The 16,976-nt window shown below is 51.9% G+C and overlaps 1 protein-coding gene across 3 annotated transcripts in view; it reads left to right on the top strand.

The window, feature by feature from the left end:
• Window positions 1-844: 844 nt before the first annotated feature.
• Window positions 845-16,976, top strand: part of XXYLT1 (xyloside xylosyltransferase 1) — a 195,327-nt gene continuing 179,195 nt past the window's right edge. For 2 of the 3 annotated variants that reach the window (XM_078350551.1, XM_078350552.1), the window contains exon 1: window positions 845-1,603. In XM_078350551.1, coding sequence (XP_078206677.1) covers window positions 955-1,603 — 649 coding nt within the window. In that variant the 5' untranslated portion in view covers window positions 845-954. The remainder of the gene's footprint in view (window positions 1,604-16,976) is intronic. The other variant, XM_002758210.6, reaches the window with a different exon arrangement.

The raw sequence follows: 16,976 nt of genomic DNA, 5'->3' as shown, positions 1-16,976 counted from the left end.
TTCACCTCCTCCTCTCTCAAGCATGCACAGCACTTGTACGTGATTACTTAAAAACTACTGATATATCCTCAATTCTTATAAGAATGAAGTTAGTAAGTTTTTATCTAGTTAGCAGTGTGCAACTGCCCAGGGTCAAAATTGCCACTCGCTAGCTCTGTGACTTTGGGCAGGTAACCTCGCTGTGCAAAATTCCCTGGTACCTATGAAGGCTCTTGATAAAGCGTTAAAAGTCTGTTTACAAAACAAAAAGCTAATGAATGTTGCCCTATTGGGCTTTACTACGCATTGGGGGTTCGGGGAGCAGGTTCGGGCGGCCGGCGGGGGCCCCCTGCTGGCCACATCCCCCAGCCTCTGTCAGCTCCGCATCCGGCGCAACGTGCGGCCCGGGCAATTTCCTCCCAGGGCAGCGGGAGAAGGGAGGAGCTGCCGGTTTAAATTCCCTACCTCCAGCTTGGGTGCAGGGAGAGGCGGAGAGGGCTTAAAGCCTCCAAGAAATTGGGGAGGAAAAAGGTGCAGAGAGAAGTTTTCCCTCTTGGTGCCTCCAGCTTTGCTTTTTGCTGACCTAAGTTCCTCCGTTCGGGCGCCTCCATTCCATCCAGGGCTCAGCTTGAATATCTGGCCTCTGGTGCCCGGCGCGTAGGCGCCACTTCTCAGCCGGGACAGTGGGCCGGCCCTCAGTATGCTGGGGTCCTCAATCCGCGCCTCCCGCGCAGGGTGGTGGATCCCACTGAACCCCTAGCCCGGCCTCTAACCCCTCGGAACCTAGGACCCAGTAGCTACCGCACGCTCGGTCCCGCTCCTCCGCGTACCGGCGCCCGCGATTGGCTCCAGGCGGCTCGGCCCCGCCCCTGCCATGGCCGCCGCCCGCCGCCGGGGCTAAGTGGCCGCCGGCGTCCGGGTACCCGAGGGCTCTCTCGCGTTGCCGGTGCCGCTGGCGCCGCTGTCTCGTGGCTCATGGGCCTCCTCCGAGGCGGGCTCCCGTGCGCTCGGGCCATGGCGCGCCTGGGGGCTGTGCGCTCTCACTACTGCGCGCTGCTACTGGCTGCAGCGCTGGCCGTCTGCGCCTTCTACTACCTCGGCTCTGGCCGGGAGACTTTCTCCAGCGCCACCAAGAGGCTGAAGGAGGCCCGCGCCGGGGGCCCCGCTGCGCCCTCGCCGCCCGCGCTGGAGCTGGCGCGGGGCTCCGTGGCGCCAGCCCCTGGCGCTAAGGCCAAGAGCTTGGAGGGCGGCGGGGCCGGGCCGGTGGACTACCACCTGCTGATGATGTTCACCAAGGCGGAGCACAATGCAGCGCTGCAGGCCAAGGCCCGCGTCGCGCTGCGCTCACTGCTGCGCCTCGCTAAGTTCGAGACGCACGAGGTGCTTAACCTTCACTTCGTGAGCGAGGAGGCCAGCCGCGAGGTGGCCAAGGGCCTGCTGCGGGAGCTCCTGCCGCCCGCCGCTGGCTTCAAGTGCAAGGTGAGCGGGGCGGCCTCTGGGGGCTCCCGGTGGGTGGCCCACCCCGTCCTAGGCGAGATCAGTGCGCGCTCCCCAAGGGGATCCGGGGAACGAGGGGGTAGGATCGTCCCTGAGCTGCCCACCTGCAACGTAGTTCCTGACATATGTGAGTTACCTGGGTCAAATTGCTTATTTGATTTTGACCTGATAGTTGTACAGAGGGGATCCGAGGCCAGATTTTGGAAAAGAAGTACTAGGTGATATTGAAGGGTGGAGGCTGATGTTGGTTGGGGCAGCGTGCTAAGGCAGGAGTTGTATTATCTGAATAACTTAAGTGAGTGACTAGGGGAGCTGCTGCCAGGATCCTACAGGCTTCGGGAGTCTGCGGTGGCTCCTTGTTGCCTACAGAGTCAAGTCCCAGTTTCTTGGTAGTGCTGTTGTGTTGTGAGCCAGGTCCGCGTCTCTGGCTTCACCTATCCTCCTTCCTCTACATGCATCTCATACCTTAGCTATGTATAGAGACTGGGCCTTTATACATGCCGTACTCTGCCCACAATGTCCTTTCGGCCCTTGGCTATTCTTTACTCAGCTTTCACCTCCCCTGAGAAAGTCCCTAGATCCTGGGACATCTGAAGGTCCTCTCTGGAGGTGGGGCCTGGCAGCCTGTCCCAGGTGATCCTAATGACCCTACTATTTGAGAAACATTGCACAAGTTCAGGGTAGAAAACTGAGGATGGTTGGCCATCGGGTCAGTCTGGGCAGATCTTGGGATTTGACCAGGTCTCCAAATGCCACCTTGAAGATCAGCATTGCCATCTCTTCTGGGCCTACTCTGCTCCGCTGCCAGATCTCTATCCCCTTGTCCCGAGCTCCTGCTGCAGCTCTTGCTGCACACTGCTTGCCGCCTGCATGCCTTTGTTTTTGTCATTCCCTCTATTGGGGTACTCCTTCTCTCCATTTCCAAGTCTTGCCCATCTTCAGATACCATCCCCTCCTTGGAGCCAAGGACCTGGCCCTCTTTCCTCTTCTGCTTCCCTGGTGCTGTGACCATAACATGTCTTATCCATCCCTACGTACAATGCCTGGCACTCTTAGTTGGCACCAGAAATATTGGCCCAGGGGTAGATCCAGCCTCAGGGCTGAGCTCCTCCTGTCTATAAGTAAGTGTTTCATGCTTGGAATACTCCACTTTACTGGGCCTAGTTCTGGCAGCCTCTCTCAAGGCCTGGAGGCAGCTGCAAATGTCCTGGAGGGAACTGATACCTCCTCTGTTGAAGTGTGAGGGGTGAGGGTCTAGTGTCTGGGGATTTCGAGCCTGATGTCAGTGGTCGGATAAGGGTTTATCAGTCCTGGCATAAAATTGGTCCCATTATTATTATTATTACTATTATTTTTATTGAGATGGAGTTTTGTTCTTGTTGTCCAGGCTGGAGTGCAATAACACGATCTTGGCTCACCACAACCTCTGCCTCCCAGGTTCAAACGATTCTCCTGCCTAAGTCTCCTAAGCCTCCTGAGTAGTTGAGATTACAGGTGCCTGCCACCATACTGGCTACTTTTTTGTTTTTGTTTTGTTTTGGGTTTGTTTTGAGATGGAGTTTCGCTCTTGTTGCCCAGGCTGGAGTGCAATGGTGCTATCTTGGTTCACTGTGATCTTGGCTCACTGCAACCTTCTCCTCCCGGGTTCAAGCGATTCTCCTGCCTGAGCCTACTGAGTAGCTGGGATTATAGGCATGTGCCACCACACTCCGCTAATATTGTATTTAGTAGAGATGGGGTTTCTCCATGTTGTTCAGGCTGGTTTTGATCTTCTGACCACAGGTGATCTGACTGTCTTGGCCTTCCAAAGTGCTGGGATTACAAGCATGAGCTACCACACCCAATTTTTTGTAGTTGTAGTAGAGACGAGCTTTGACCATGTTGGCCAGGCTGGTCTCGAACTCCTGACCACAGGTAATCCACTGGCCTTGGCCTCCCAAAGTGCTGGAATATAGACATGGTGGCTGCCACCACACCTGGCTAATTTTTTGTATTTTTAGTAGAGATGCGGTTTTCACCATGTTGGCCAGGCTGGTCTCGAACTCCTGACTCAGGTGATCCACCCACCTTGGCCTCCCAAAGTGCTGGAATTACAGGCGTAATTCCTGTAATTCCACTGGGCCTGGCCTCTGTTACTTTTATTTTGTTTTGTTTTTGATAAGAATTCTTGCTGTGTTGCCCAGGCTGGTCATGAACCCCTGAGCTCAAGCGATTCTCCTGCCTTAGCCTCCCGAGTAGTTGGGATTACAGGCACACGACACTGCACCTGGCATTACCATTGGTTTTGAGTTCATATTTTGTAAATTTTTCTGTTTGCGATGAAAAGTGCTCTTTTTTTCTTTTAAATCTGTGATTCTAAAAGGTTTGCTTCATTTTGTTTGTGATTTAATTCTTCCTCGAGTTTGGAATATTCCTGAAAAAAATACCTCTCCCTGTACCATGGGCCACGTTACACATGTCTTTCCTCTGTATAGAATACTCCGTGCCCCCATTTTTAGCTGGTACTCAGCTTTCAGATCTCAGCTCTGGTGTTATTTCCTTGGTAAACCTTCCCTGAGCCCCGTTACATACTTTCAAACTCCAAGCACTTTTCCTCAGTCACATTTATTACAGTTGTATTTATATAATCATTGAATTGATAATTTGTCTCCCTTGCTAGACTCTAAACTCCTTAAGGGCATTGACACTGACGTATCTTAAATGCTGCATTCCTAGCACCTAACATATGTGATTGAATTTTTTTTTTTTTTTGAGAAAGAGTCTCATCCTGTTGCTCAGGCTGGAGTGCAGTGGTGCGAGCTCAGCTCACTGCAACCTCTGCTCACTACAACCTCCACCTCCCGGGTTCAAGTGATTCTCCTGCTCAGCCTCCCGGGTAGCTGGGACTGCAGGCGCGCGCCACCATGCTTAGCTAATTTTTGTATTTTTAGTAGAAATGAGTTTTCGCCATGTTGGCCAGTGTGGTCTCGATGTCTTGACCTCGTGATCTGCCTGCCTTGGCCTCCCAAAGTGCTGGATTACAGGTGTGAGCCACTGCACCCGGACATGTGAGTGAATTTTATACTGGAATTGCTTTTTCAGTATTGACTTGGAAGAAGGAAACTAGAATTTCTCACTCTGGTTGTACCAGAGGTGGAAGGGATCTTGGAATATTTCACACAATAGGTGAGGATACTTGCCCAAAGCTTTCTGGAGGGTTACTCAGTTGGGGCTGGACCTGCATCCTAGGCCAGTAGTGTTACCTTTGCCATATTTCTCCTTTAGGGAGCCCCTCTGTCTTGTAAGATAAAGTCCAGGGTGCAGGTTATTCCCAGGGAGAATTGACTTGAGTTGTGTTGGAACTGTCTGAAGATAGCCTGGGGGGCCCCTCTTTCCTTCAGGTGACTCTGGGACCTCAGCATGGCTGCCAGATGCAGAGCAGGGTTGCAGTGAACTAAAACAGGGCTGGAGCCCCCAAACCGAGGTCTCTTCTCAGGCCATTTTCAGGTGGCATAGAAACACCTTTTAGCTCAAATAGCTGAAATGGTTGTGGAAATAGATCCCAGAATATTATTAGTGACCTTAGATTTTATTCTGGCTAATTAGCAATTAGCTAGAAAGGATTAATGTAGGGCTGCATCTTGTTTTAAATCTTTTTGAAAGTTTTAATTAATCTGTTGGTTATCTGTGAACAGGGAAGTATATTATTTGTTAATTTATTTAGTAAACTTTCGAACTTGCTGTGTTCCAGGTACCAGTATAGGAGCTGCTTCTAGCCTGTGCAGTAGGTTGATTTTCTAAATGCATCAGAAACACCTAGGGACACTTATTAAAAATACAGCATCCAGGCTGGGCATGGTGGCTTAAGCCTGTAATCCCAGCACTTTGGGAGGTTGAGGTGGGCAGATCACCTGAGGTTGGGAGTTCGAAACCAACCTGACCAACATGGAGAAACCCCGTCTCTACTAAAAATACAAAATTAGCTAGGTGTGATGATGCCTGCCTGTAATCCCAGCTACTCGGGAGGCTGAGGCAGGAGAATCACTTGAACCTAGGAGGTGGAGGTTGTGATGCGCCATTGCACTCTAGCCTGGGTAATAAGAGTGAAACTCCATCTCAACAAAAGAAAAAAACTTACAGAATCCTGGGCCCCACCCCAGTCTATGGGTTCAGAATCTGCTGGGTGGGTTCTGGGGATCTGTATTTGGATGGAGCTACATAGGCAGGCTTGGGAATCACTGCTGTAAGAAGTCCAGGAGTGCCTGCTGCCCTCCTGCTGGTCTCTCAGACCCAGTTCAGGCATCCTGTCCTCTGGGTAGCCTCCTCTGGCACATAGCAGGCATTCAGGAACTGTTTGACTGACTGTGACTCTTCCATCCAGGCTCCTCTGGCGGTGCTGACCTGGGAAGGGCTGCCACATTCACCTTGCTAAAATGCTGCCTTTATTACATCACTTCCATTCAGAACCTCCAGTGGCTTCTGCTACCTGCCACCCCAGGTCATTTCAGCATCCTAGACCCACAGCCGTGGCTGAGAGTCCTGAGCTGTAGGACAAGCTGTACCTTTTCATGGCACTGTGCTTGCTCTGCTTCTGAGCATCTGTTTCATTCTGTCTGTCAAGTGCAATCTCACACTTGTAAAACTTAGATCAAGACTTATCCTTTCCATGTGCCTTTCCTGCTGGATCAGGTTTGACAGAATAGACCATAAAACCCCCAAATAATGGTGGCTTCAACAAGATTGAATTTATGTGTCATTTCAATGAAGTCCAGAGGTAGGCATTCCTGGGCTGGCATGGGGGCTTCGTGAAGTCATCAGGGTCCTCGGCTCCTTCCAGCTCTGTGTTTCACCATTCCTGAGAGTGGCTGTGTCTTCATGGTCCAGGATGGCTGCTAGAGCTGGGGCCATCACATCTGTGTTGCTGGGTTGCATTTAGTCCAGTTTAGCCCAGTGCTGCTGTGTGTATTGTTTTGAGTCCAGTCTCATAACATGGTTCTATTCTACTGACTTCTGGGAAAATAAACACAGTGAGCAGGCCTCAAGGCGCCTCTGATGTCTCCTCTCCTTCCTCATGCTGGCCAGCCCTCTGCAGAGGTCCCGTGGGGCCCACCAGTCAACATTCCAGTTGGTATGGCCTCCATGGAATATATCAATATTGCTTCTTTGTGGTATTTCTCTATTTCTCTTGTGCTATCAGCTCAAATGTTATCCATTCAGAAAGACCTTCCCTGAATCTCTTTTCTAATGCAACCCTCATGCCAGCCTTCATCTTTCCTATCACGTTGTCTATTTTTCTCTTTTTTTGAGAAGGAGTCTGGTTCTTTCACCAGGCTGGAGTGCAAGGGTGCAATCATGGCTCACTGCAGCCTTCACCCTCCAGGTTCGAGTGATTCTCCTGCCTCAGCTTCCTGAGTAGCTAGGATTACAGATGCCTACCACTACCCCCAGCTAATTTTTGTATTTTTAGTAGAGATGGGGCTTCACTATGTTGGCCAGGCTGGTCACAAACTCCTAACTTCAAGTGATCCACCTGCCTTGGCCTCCCAAACAGCTGGGATTATAGGTGTGAGTCATTGTGCCCAGCCTTTTATTTTTAACAGACAGGTTTTCTGCTGTACAGGCTAGAGCACAGTATGTGATCACAGCTCACTGTAGCCTCAAACTGGGGCTCAGGAGATCCCCCACCTCAGCCTCCTGAGTAACTAGGACTATAGGCATGTGCCACCAATGTCCAGCTAATTTTTTTTTTTTTTGAGACAGAGTCTCACTCTGTTGCCCAGGTGGGAGTGTAGTGGCACAATCCTGCTCACTGCAACCTCCGCCTCCCAAGTCAAGCAATTCTCCTGCCTCAGCCTCCTGAGTAGGTGGGACCACAGGCGTGTGCCAGCATGCCCGGCTAATTTTTATAGTTTTAGTAGGGACTGGGTTTCACCATATTTCTCAGGCTGGTCTTGAACTTCTGACCTCATGATCCACCCGCCTCGGTCTCCCAAAGTGCTGGGATTATAGGCGTGAGTCGCTGCTCCCGGCCATTTTAAAACATTGTTCTATAGAGGTGGGATCTCACCTTCTTGCCCAGGCTGGTCTCAAACTAGTGATCCTCCTGCCCTGGCTTCCCAAAATGTTGGGGTTACAGTTGGGAGCCAGTGTGCCCAGCTGTGCATTTCTTTTATAGCATGTATTCATTTTTTACATTAATTAATTAATTAATTCATTCACCAAGTATTGTTGAGTGCATAGCCTGTGCCAGGCACTGTTCTAGGTACTTGTGAACAGCAGGGAACAGAACAAGTTTCTGCCTTGATGGAGTTTAAAGTCTGGTGTTGCAAGGAATGTATAGGAGATAGAGTTTTAACAAATAAATAAATATGAGGTGAGTCAGATTGAGATCAGTTCTACAGAGAGAAATGAAGCAGCCTGAGGAGATAGGAAGTGTGTGGTTGTCAGCATGGGGAGTTGTTAGCTGTGGTGCATGGGTGGTCAGGGAAGGCTCCAGTGATAAGGTGCCATTTGCGCAGAGCCTGAAGGAAGTGAGGGAGCCAGCCATCTGTGTGAGACTCCGTCCGAGAGAACTGTGAGCGTGTGGGCCTGAGGTTGGCGTGTGCTCGGCATGTTTGCAACTATCCCCGAAAGTAACTATCCTGTTAACTTGCTTGTAGTTTCTCTGTCTCCCTCCTGGAAGATAATCTCCAGAAGATTACCTACTTTCATCTATTGAGGTTTATGGGAACTCCATAAATGCCATCTTTATTTTGGGTCTGAGTTGGAAATGATAGACACAGCGGGCCAGCAGCCTTTTAACCTGGGACACAAGAACTGGACAGACTGGCCTCCCTGCAGGGATGGGCAGGTTCTGCACAGGTGGATTCTGGAGAAAAGAAACAGAGGTGGGCTCCGGGGCTGACTTGCCTTCCAAACTCACCCATTAGATAAGTTTCTCCTCCTCCCTCAAGGAGGAGTTGGTGTGCAAGGAGGCGGGGAGCGGGCAGGGAGCAAGAGGCCGGAGGGTTTGTCTAGAGCATCCTCCATGTAGAAGCACAGAACAATGGAGAGGGGGTGCTTCCTCTTTTTCCCATGGACACTATAATCTCAGCACTGTTTCTGGCACATTTTATTCTCTCAATAAATATTTATAGTTGTCTCACTAATAATTATAATGATTAAACCCAGGATAGCCTAGAAGAGTTCTTAGTGATCCGCCCCTTTTCCCTCAAACCTCAGCCTCTTTCAGAGCCTCAGGCTGGGTTGCTCCATTTCCTGGTGACAAATTGGGAGGAAGAAGGAAACTGTGTGCATCTCCCATGATCCTAGTCTGTTTTCTCTCACTATGACAATACCTGAGACTGGGTAATTTAGAAAGGGAAGATATTCATTTAGCTTGAGGTTTTGGAGGCCTGGAAGTCCAAGAGCATGGTGGCAGCTCCTGGGGAGGGAAGCAGAGGCGTGTGGAAGGGGCACAGCATGAGGGGCACCTCGTTTTATAACAGCCAGTCTTGGTAACTCATCCAGTGCTGTGAGTGAGAGTGAGAACTCCCTCCCTCCCAAGGGAAGTAACCCAGGCCTGTGAGACAGGCATGAATCCCTCTTAATGACTTCATCGGCTCTCAAAATCCCCACCTCCCAGCAGCAGCATCGGGGATCACATTTGCAGCACACGAATTCCGGGAAACACTGGTTAAACCTTAGCACCCACTTACAGGTGATTGTTGGGTTCCAGGAGGAGCATGTGCCAAGGTCTAGGAATGACCTATGTTGTGGCAAGTGGTAAAGTGCAGTAGGACTCTCAAGAGTTTCCTTGAGTACAAGAGCAAACCTTTGAGTGACTTGGAAAAAGATGAATACCTTAGCTCCTAGGTGAATGTGAAGACCTTGACCTTGATGCTGGCTGTCTCATGGATGAGGCTAATGACAAGCAGGTGACACTGGAAATGCAGTGAATTTTCCAGCTTGTCACAGCAGGAGGGCAGCTTGCACCTGAATGCAATTTTTGAATAAGTTATGACACTCTGGAAAAGAGGTGATCAAAGAAACGTGTCCTGAAGGTAGAGGTTCTTTGAAAAGATAGGCCGACAGTTTATATGGCAGTGTTTAAAGAACAGGACACATTTTATCAAATGCACTTAACAGTGGCCTTCTTTTAAATTGTAATACACTCATGAGAAGAACAACGGTCGTAGTTTGTGTGCTATGTATGTTTCTAATGGAAACTTGATAATCATGGATCTCTAGGGAATAACTTTGTATAATATTGTATCAAATACAATACGCTCTAGAGAAGCCCACAAATATGTGTTGAATTATAAGGCAAAGCCTTGGGGTCCTGATATAGGTGAAATATACTGATAGATGGTGATTTATAAAATGTGTAGGGGCCTCAACACACGGAATAACTGTTCCAGCATTGGGCATCAGTAATTCTGCATGACTTCCTGACTGTTCCTTGTTCCTGTAGGCCATTTTTAAAAAAGACAGATAATTTTTTGCAATAAAAATTGAAATTTAATTCATGTACCATAAAGCTCCCTCATTTAACATATACAGTCCAGTTATTTTTAGTGTATTCCCAAGGTTATGCAACTATGACCACTGATTCTGGAACACTTGTCACCTCAGGAAGTGTTAGCAGTCACTCTCCATCTTCCTGTCCTCCCAGTCCCCAGAGACTACAAATCAGCTTGCTGTCTCTATAAACTTGTCTATTCCGAATATTTACTACAAATGGACTCATCTAATATGTGGTCTTTTGTGTCTGGCTTCTTTTACTTAGCCTGTGTAGCATTGCATTAATACTTTACCTTTTTTATGATTGGATAATATTCCTTTTTATGGATATACCACATCATGCTTTCATCAGTTGATGGACATTTGCATTGTTTCCACCTTGAGGCTATTTTGAATAATGCTGCTGTGAGCATTTACTTAGAAGTTTTTGTGTGGACATATGTTTGCACATCACTGGGGTATAACCTAGGAGTGGGATGGTTAACTCTGTTCAACCTTTTGAGGATCTGCCAAACTCAGTAGCTATACCATTTTATATTCCCGCCAGCAGTGTATGGAGGGGTCCCAATTTCTCCACATCCTCGCCAGCACTTGTAATCATTTGTCTTTTTGATTACAGCTATTCCAGTGGGTGTGAAGTGGTATTTCATTTTAGTTTTGGTCTGCATTACCCTAATGACACATGATGAGATGATTACAAGTTGCTAAGGACAACTGCATACATGTATGTGGTATTTTTAAAATACATTTACCAAAATGCATTTTATTAAAAAACAATTACCCTGACTCTCCCCTCCTTACCCTGTAAGGTATGTGCATGATCTGAGGACATGGTATGGAAATTTCTGACGTGTGCACTGATGTCATGCCTAAAATCAGCAAGGGGAAGTTTACTAGTATGAAGCCTTGATTGGGAGAATAATAGTAGCAACACTTGTTCAGGACTTTATTCACTTATGTATTTATGTATTTATTTATTTGGAGATGGAGTCTCACTCTGTCACCCAGGCTGGAGTGCAAAATGGTGTGATCTCGGCTCACTGCAACCTCCCCCTCCCAGGTTCAAGCAATTCTCTTGCCTCAGCCTCCCAAGTAGCTGGGATTACAGGCATGCGCCACTAGCCCGGCTAATTTTTGTATTTTTGGTAGAGACAGGGTTTCACTGTGTTGGCCAGGCTGGTCTCAAACTCCTAACCTCAAGTGATCTGCCTGCCTTGGCCTCCCAAAATGCTGGGATTACAGGCGTGAGCCAACCCGCCTGGGCTGTCCAGGCCTTCAGAATTTATGAAAGTGCAGTTGCCTCACTTGAGCATGGCTGAGGCTGGGGAAAGAGGTGTGGAATCCCTGAGGCTGAGAGCAGGTGGCATATGGAGGCACTAAAGGACCCCGCTAGCAGCTATGCCCAGGGGCTGTGGGTGTGGGGATGAGGGCTGGGCTGTAGCGCACCTCACAATCTGTCCTCCGCCTGCCGATGACACCCCAAACAAATCCATTCAATCTGAACCAAATCTGCGCTTGCTGGGAGTGCAGCTTCGCTCTCACTCTGCTTCGGGGAGCACTGCAGGTTCACCAAGCACTGGAACAGGAAGGAAGCTCTGAACCTCTGACCTCAGTGTCCCCCGCCCAGCTGATACACCCGGGCCAGAAAGGGGTAGTGACTTAGTGCCACACGGAGCTGTCTTTAGAACCAGCCCATTCCCCTCCTCTGCTGTTTGAGGGAGGTGTTAGCAGCAGCCCCGTCCCTTTTGGAAGGGTGGCTTGAAAGCCAGCTCACCCTAATAACCCACAGTGGAGGTGGCAGGGCCTGTCGTCTTCACCTATCCCGGGGGCTTGGCCTCACTGTCTCCCCTGGATCTGTCTCTCCCGGAAGTGGAGGGTGCAGTCCGACCTCCAGGAGGCAGAATCTGCGCGGTGTCCGGGGCTGGCTTTCCAACTGCCTGGTGCCCGAGGCTGTCCGGGGTGGTCATTGTTGCGGGAGCTGGATGGGGTCTGCGGTGCAGCCACAAGTTGTGTCCTCTGCTCTGGGATGTGCACCGGAAGCCCTCCCGCGGCTGCGGCCAACACTAGGCTCCCAGGCCTGGAGAGGACGGGCCGCGGTCTTCGGGCTTCGGGCGGAGCTGGCTCCTCCTCCGCGGCGCCGTCCCTCCCCGGCCTGGGCGGACACACCGGCCGAGAGCAGTGCCCTGCGCGGCCGCTGGGGGGCGCCGCTGCACCGCAAGGCGCGCCCGCGGCTACATCCCTCGAAGTCTGAGGGTCCCGCGGAGTGTTTTTTTTTTCCTCCTCGAGCCCCGCCCTCCCTTGTTTCGAAAGCACTGAAACGAAAGGGAGTCGGCGTGGCTGTGGCGGGCAGTCGTTTCCTTCCTGGGCCGGTGGTAAACCGGCTTTGATGAGGCCTTTGGACAAGCGGGGCCGAGCCGCTGGGACGGGCGATCTGGCCGCAGAGCCAGGGGGAGGATGCATGGGGAGGCCCTCGCTCCTGCCTGGTCCTCCCCTGGGGTCCCAGCCACATCCTTTCCACTCCGCCTGGCCCTCGTCGCACCAGCAGGTCTCCGCATCCAGTGTGGGAAACGTGTCTGTCATAGCTGCGTGTCGGAGGTGGCCCCTCGGTGTCCTGGCGCCGGTGGGGAGTTTGGCAAAAGATCCGAGGCTGCCAGAGGCCAGCTGGGGGAGGGGCGCCCCGGTTGCCGGGTCTGCTCCTGGCGCTGGCCTGGAGCCTGGCGGCCTTAATTGCGGGAGCGACTCGGTTGCTACCTTAAAGGCTTGTCGCACGCGACTGTCCTCGCGGTGAGATGAGGGCTTCCCAGGCCTGTTGCTGGGGAGGGAGGCCCCCTCCCTGAGAGGAGCGGCCCCACTGCTTGCCCGTAGGGCCACCGGGCAGGGCGGGAAGGCCTCCCTGCTGCCCTTCCTCACACCCTTCCCATCCAGGGTTCTCTTTGGCCTTGGGGCCACTCACACCGTCCTGTGGGTTGTGGAGGACAGGTCAAAATGACCAGGGCAACATCATGTCCCATACCGTCTCCCTAGGCCACAGGGACCTTGACTTCAGGGCTCTGACCCCAAGAGGCAACTATACTTGCCTGTTCTGAGCCGTGGAGCCAGGTCTCATCAGCTAGCAGAAAGCCTGCTGTTACGTTAATGTGTTTTAAATTAAAGCCATTTGTTTTATTTATTAGGGCACTTAGTGTTCAGCAGCCCCAATTAAGCCATCCTCTGCTGGTGGGACTCATCTCCCAGAGGCTGGCTGGCCCCTGCTGCCCTGCTCAGGTCTGGCCTGGAGATAGGACAGGTGTGCTGTTAAGGTAACAGGTGAAATGAGCTCACCGCTTGGCACTCGGGATGTGCTTGGTCGATGGTGGCTGCAATAATGGTACTGGAATAGGTGTGCTGGGAGCTGATACCCTGCTGTCATCACTCTAGAAAGCACATACCTGTTTATTCACCGTGGTGGTATCTCTCCTGCCAGGTAGGTATGATACCGTTGGTTCAGTTGGAGGGCATTGCAGCTAGCTTGCAAAACAGCTTTCTGCCCAGGTTTATTTCAGGGTGTCCCTGTGTTCTTGCAAGTCTTCAATTCTCCAGACTGCTGTTTTTTCCTTGTCTGACCCTCCTCCCTCTCCCACCCTCGGCCCCTTGGCAATGTACTGTTTGCCTCTCTCTGAAAGCACCCGACAGCTTAGCCTTGTTTGATGTTTAGGGACATCCACAGTTTCTCTTTCCTGCTGGAAGGAAGAGGCTAATTTTCTTTTTTTTTTTTTTTTTTAAGATGGAGTCTCGCTCTGTCCCCAGGGTGGAGTGCAGTGGGGTGATCTCAGCTCATTGTAACCGCTGCCTCCCGGGTTCAAGTGATTCTCCTGCCTCAGCCTCCTGAGTAGCTGGGACTACAGATATGTGCCACCATGCCCAGCTAATTTTTGTGTTTTTAGTAGAGATCTGATTTCACCGTGTTGGCAAGGATGGTATCGATCTCTTGACCTCATAATCTGCCTGCCTCGGCCTCCCAAAATGCTGGGATTACAGGCGTGAGCCCCCATGCCCGGCCAGAAGAGGCTCGTCTTTATCACATCCCTTCTCCACCGACCCCAGCCGTGCCTGGCCCTGGGCAGAGGCTCCACAATGCTGGCCAGCCTGTGCTCTGGAGTGGGAGCTCAGTCAGGGTGATGAAGCCTTTGTAGTCCTGTGTAGATGACAGTTGCTTCTGTGAACATTCCTTATTTTCTTGAAGCTTCCAGTTTAAATTTGTTTATAGTAAACTGTACACAGTTACACAGTTTTTGATGAAATTTTGATGTTTGTTTCCCTCGTAATGGTTTTTGATTTGTTTTCTTGGTCTGATTGTACACACTAATTGTTTATTGTCGTTTTTGGGGATCAGCCAAGTGTAAGCTGTAAAAGACTTAAAAAGCCCGGGCCTCTGGGAGACACACTTGGATCCACATAGCCCCACATGTTCCCAGAGCCTGCTCCTGTGCTCAGCCCCCACGCTGTCCCCCCGAGTGGGGTCTCTGGCCTCACATTCTGTGGCTCTTGCCCCACCGAAGGCTGTGAGGTGGCCCTGCTTTTGCCCAGGATGTGAGCTCTGTGTGACTGCCCAAGTGGCCAGGCTCCCTGATTCCTGCTCAGGGTGGGATTCTGCAGGGGCTTCATAGGCTCAGCAGGTGGATTTGTTAGTCTGAAAAACCTGCACAGGATCAGGCATAGTATAGGCTTTGCTTAGGGTGCCTCGGCCACCTGCTCTCTAGGGGGCAGGAATACACAGGGCCAAGGATTCTGGGTGTTCCAAGGCTGCTTTGTGAGGATGGAGAGGCTGGCTGGGATGCTGGGAACGTGGGGGAGGCACATCCATGGTACACGGATAGGATGTGACCTGCCCACCTTAGAGATGAGGGAACTCAGCAGCTGGAGCCACAGACTGGCCCCATCCTCTCCCTGGCAGGCAAGTCATGACCGGAACATGGGGCAGAAGGAAGCACTGGGGTGGGGCAGCCTGGCTGGGTGAATGTGTGGCTCTCTGGGTTGGCAGAGAGCAGCAGCCAGGACTCCGGAGCAGGAGGCACAGAGACAGCTAGGGGGCCTGTGCTGGCCCCTCCAGGGAGTGCCTGACTGCCGCGGCAATCCACCTGGCCGGACTGCCTTGGGTTGCGGTGTACCCGGCTGCTTCCCATCTCTGGGACTTTGCTTAGGGGCTTCTTCCCCCGAATACCCATTCCCCCCGTCTTCATCTGATTAACTCACCTTTCATGATGAAGCTGGGATGGTGCCAGTTACATGGGGTCACCTCTGACTTCTACCCTGGTGAGCCCTTTTCCTCTGGCTCCTGCCAAGCTAACACTGCCCCTCTGCCAGCTGCTGGGGTATGAGGGCTGTGTCTTATTTCATTCTGTGTCTCCAGGATGTAGTGGCGCAGAGCCTGACGTGGATAAGACTCTGCATAGGCTCACACACTGCAGGAGCTGGATGCCAGTGCGGTGGGCAGTGGGGTGTGAGTGCAGCGGTGGAAAGCTGGGGTGGGATAGCTGGGCACTGATGCCAGTCGGATGTCTTGTGAGCATGCTGCTCAGATGTGCAGGACATGGAGCCGTGGGCTACCTACAGAGGCCTCAAGCTTATAAAGCTTCCTGGTTCCTCTTGTCGTGGGTTCTCCCACAGGAAGTCATCCAGCTTGAGACTAGCTGTGAAGAGTTGGGGTGTTTTGGGTTTTGGAACTGTCCACCTTGTATTGGCATGGAGGAATGCTGATGCTGGCCCTCCGGAGGTACAAGGGGCTTCACTTGTCTCACCTGAGAGCACTGGGGAGGTTGCTTGGTCTGCCTAGAGCCCCAGCTGGCAGGCAGTGCCCTGGGCAGGCTCTTCAGCCCGCACCTGCCCCTGGGCATTGACTTCAGCTGAAGTACGGCGGACACAGTCCTGCCCAGATGTTATTGATCCTGGCTTCTGGGTCTTCCTCTGACCCTGGCTTCTGTTGGCAAGGCCTTCCGGTGTCTTAGCCTCAGTTTCTCAACCGTAAGAGGGGTGGGGTTGCTTCGGCTTCAGTAACAGTCTGTTCTCTTCTGCGTGTGTAGACGGTGCTGGGGCTTACAGAGCTCACACCCTTTCCAGACCCTGTCCTGAATGTGTGGGTGAGAGATTGCAAGGCCTGAGGAGGCTGCTTTTCCCTCTTTCTGGGATAGTCCCTGGAATGACCCTGGGCAAGGCTTCTGTGCTGACTTTTCCTTCCATCCTCTGGGAGGTCTTAGTTCATTTCTTGGGCCCTGCCCTATGTGGGGCCGCCTCTCAGGCCTGTGGAGGATAAGGGCGAGGGGCGTGCCATGGCCAGAGCTCTCAGGTTCTCATTGTGGTCAGTGAGCCACAATTGCCACCATTGCAGGAGCTCCTAGGTGGCAGGCACCATGCTGGATCCTGCTTTCCCCCCTCGTTTAACCTTGGAGCAGTCAGGCCTGTGAGGTGGCTAGTCTCCTCTAGGAAGAGGCTGCACAGATGAGCGTCCTCAGTGCCATGATCAGAGTCTGGCCTCCTGATTCTTCAGCACTCTGCCGATGCTTGTTGATTTGGGTAGTTCATTCTTGTCCCTCCAAAGCCAGGAATACTCTGTGAGAGCTGGGGCCCCAGCAGAAGGGTTCCCACGGTGCCCTTGTGCCTGCTGCTGGCTGGGTGGCCTCTTCCCCTGGTCAGCCGGGTGGCACGCAAGAATGGGGAATCCCAGGGCTGCCTGGGTGGACCTTCCCTTCCTCTTCCAGGAGCTGCCTGGAGAAAAGCAGGAGCCTCTTTCAAGGAGGTGAGATTTATAGGCTGCAATGTTGGAGCCCCACCTCCCTCATTTAGCCGCAGAAGAGGTCTGGGTTGGAGGGAGTCCAGGCTCTGGTCCTGGAGTTGAGTCTGTTCATGTTACCTGTGAAAAAACTGGGGCCCAGAGAGGCCAAACAACTTGCTCAGGGCCACACAGCTGCTCAGTGGAGAAGGGAGACTGGGAGCAGCTCCCCTGTGCCCCTCTCTGGTCCCTTGCGCCCCTCTCTGGTCCCCTG

Source organism: Callithrix jacchus, chromosome 15 (genome assembly GCF_049354715.1).
Source record: "Callithrix jacchus isolate 240 chromosome 15, calJac240_pri, whole genome shotgun sequence".
NCBI classification, from domain to species: Eukaryota; Metazoa; Chordata; class Mammalia; order Primates; family Cebidae; genus Callithrix; species Callithrix jacchus.
Note: the sequence above shows the minus strand (reverse complement) of the source record. Positions and strands in the feature narration are given on the sequence as shown.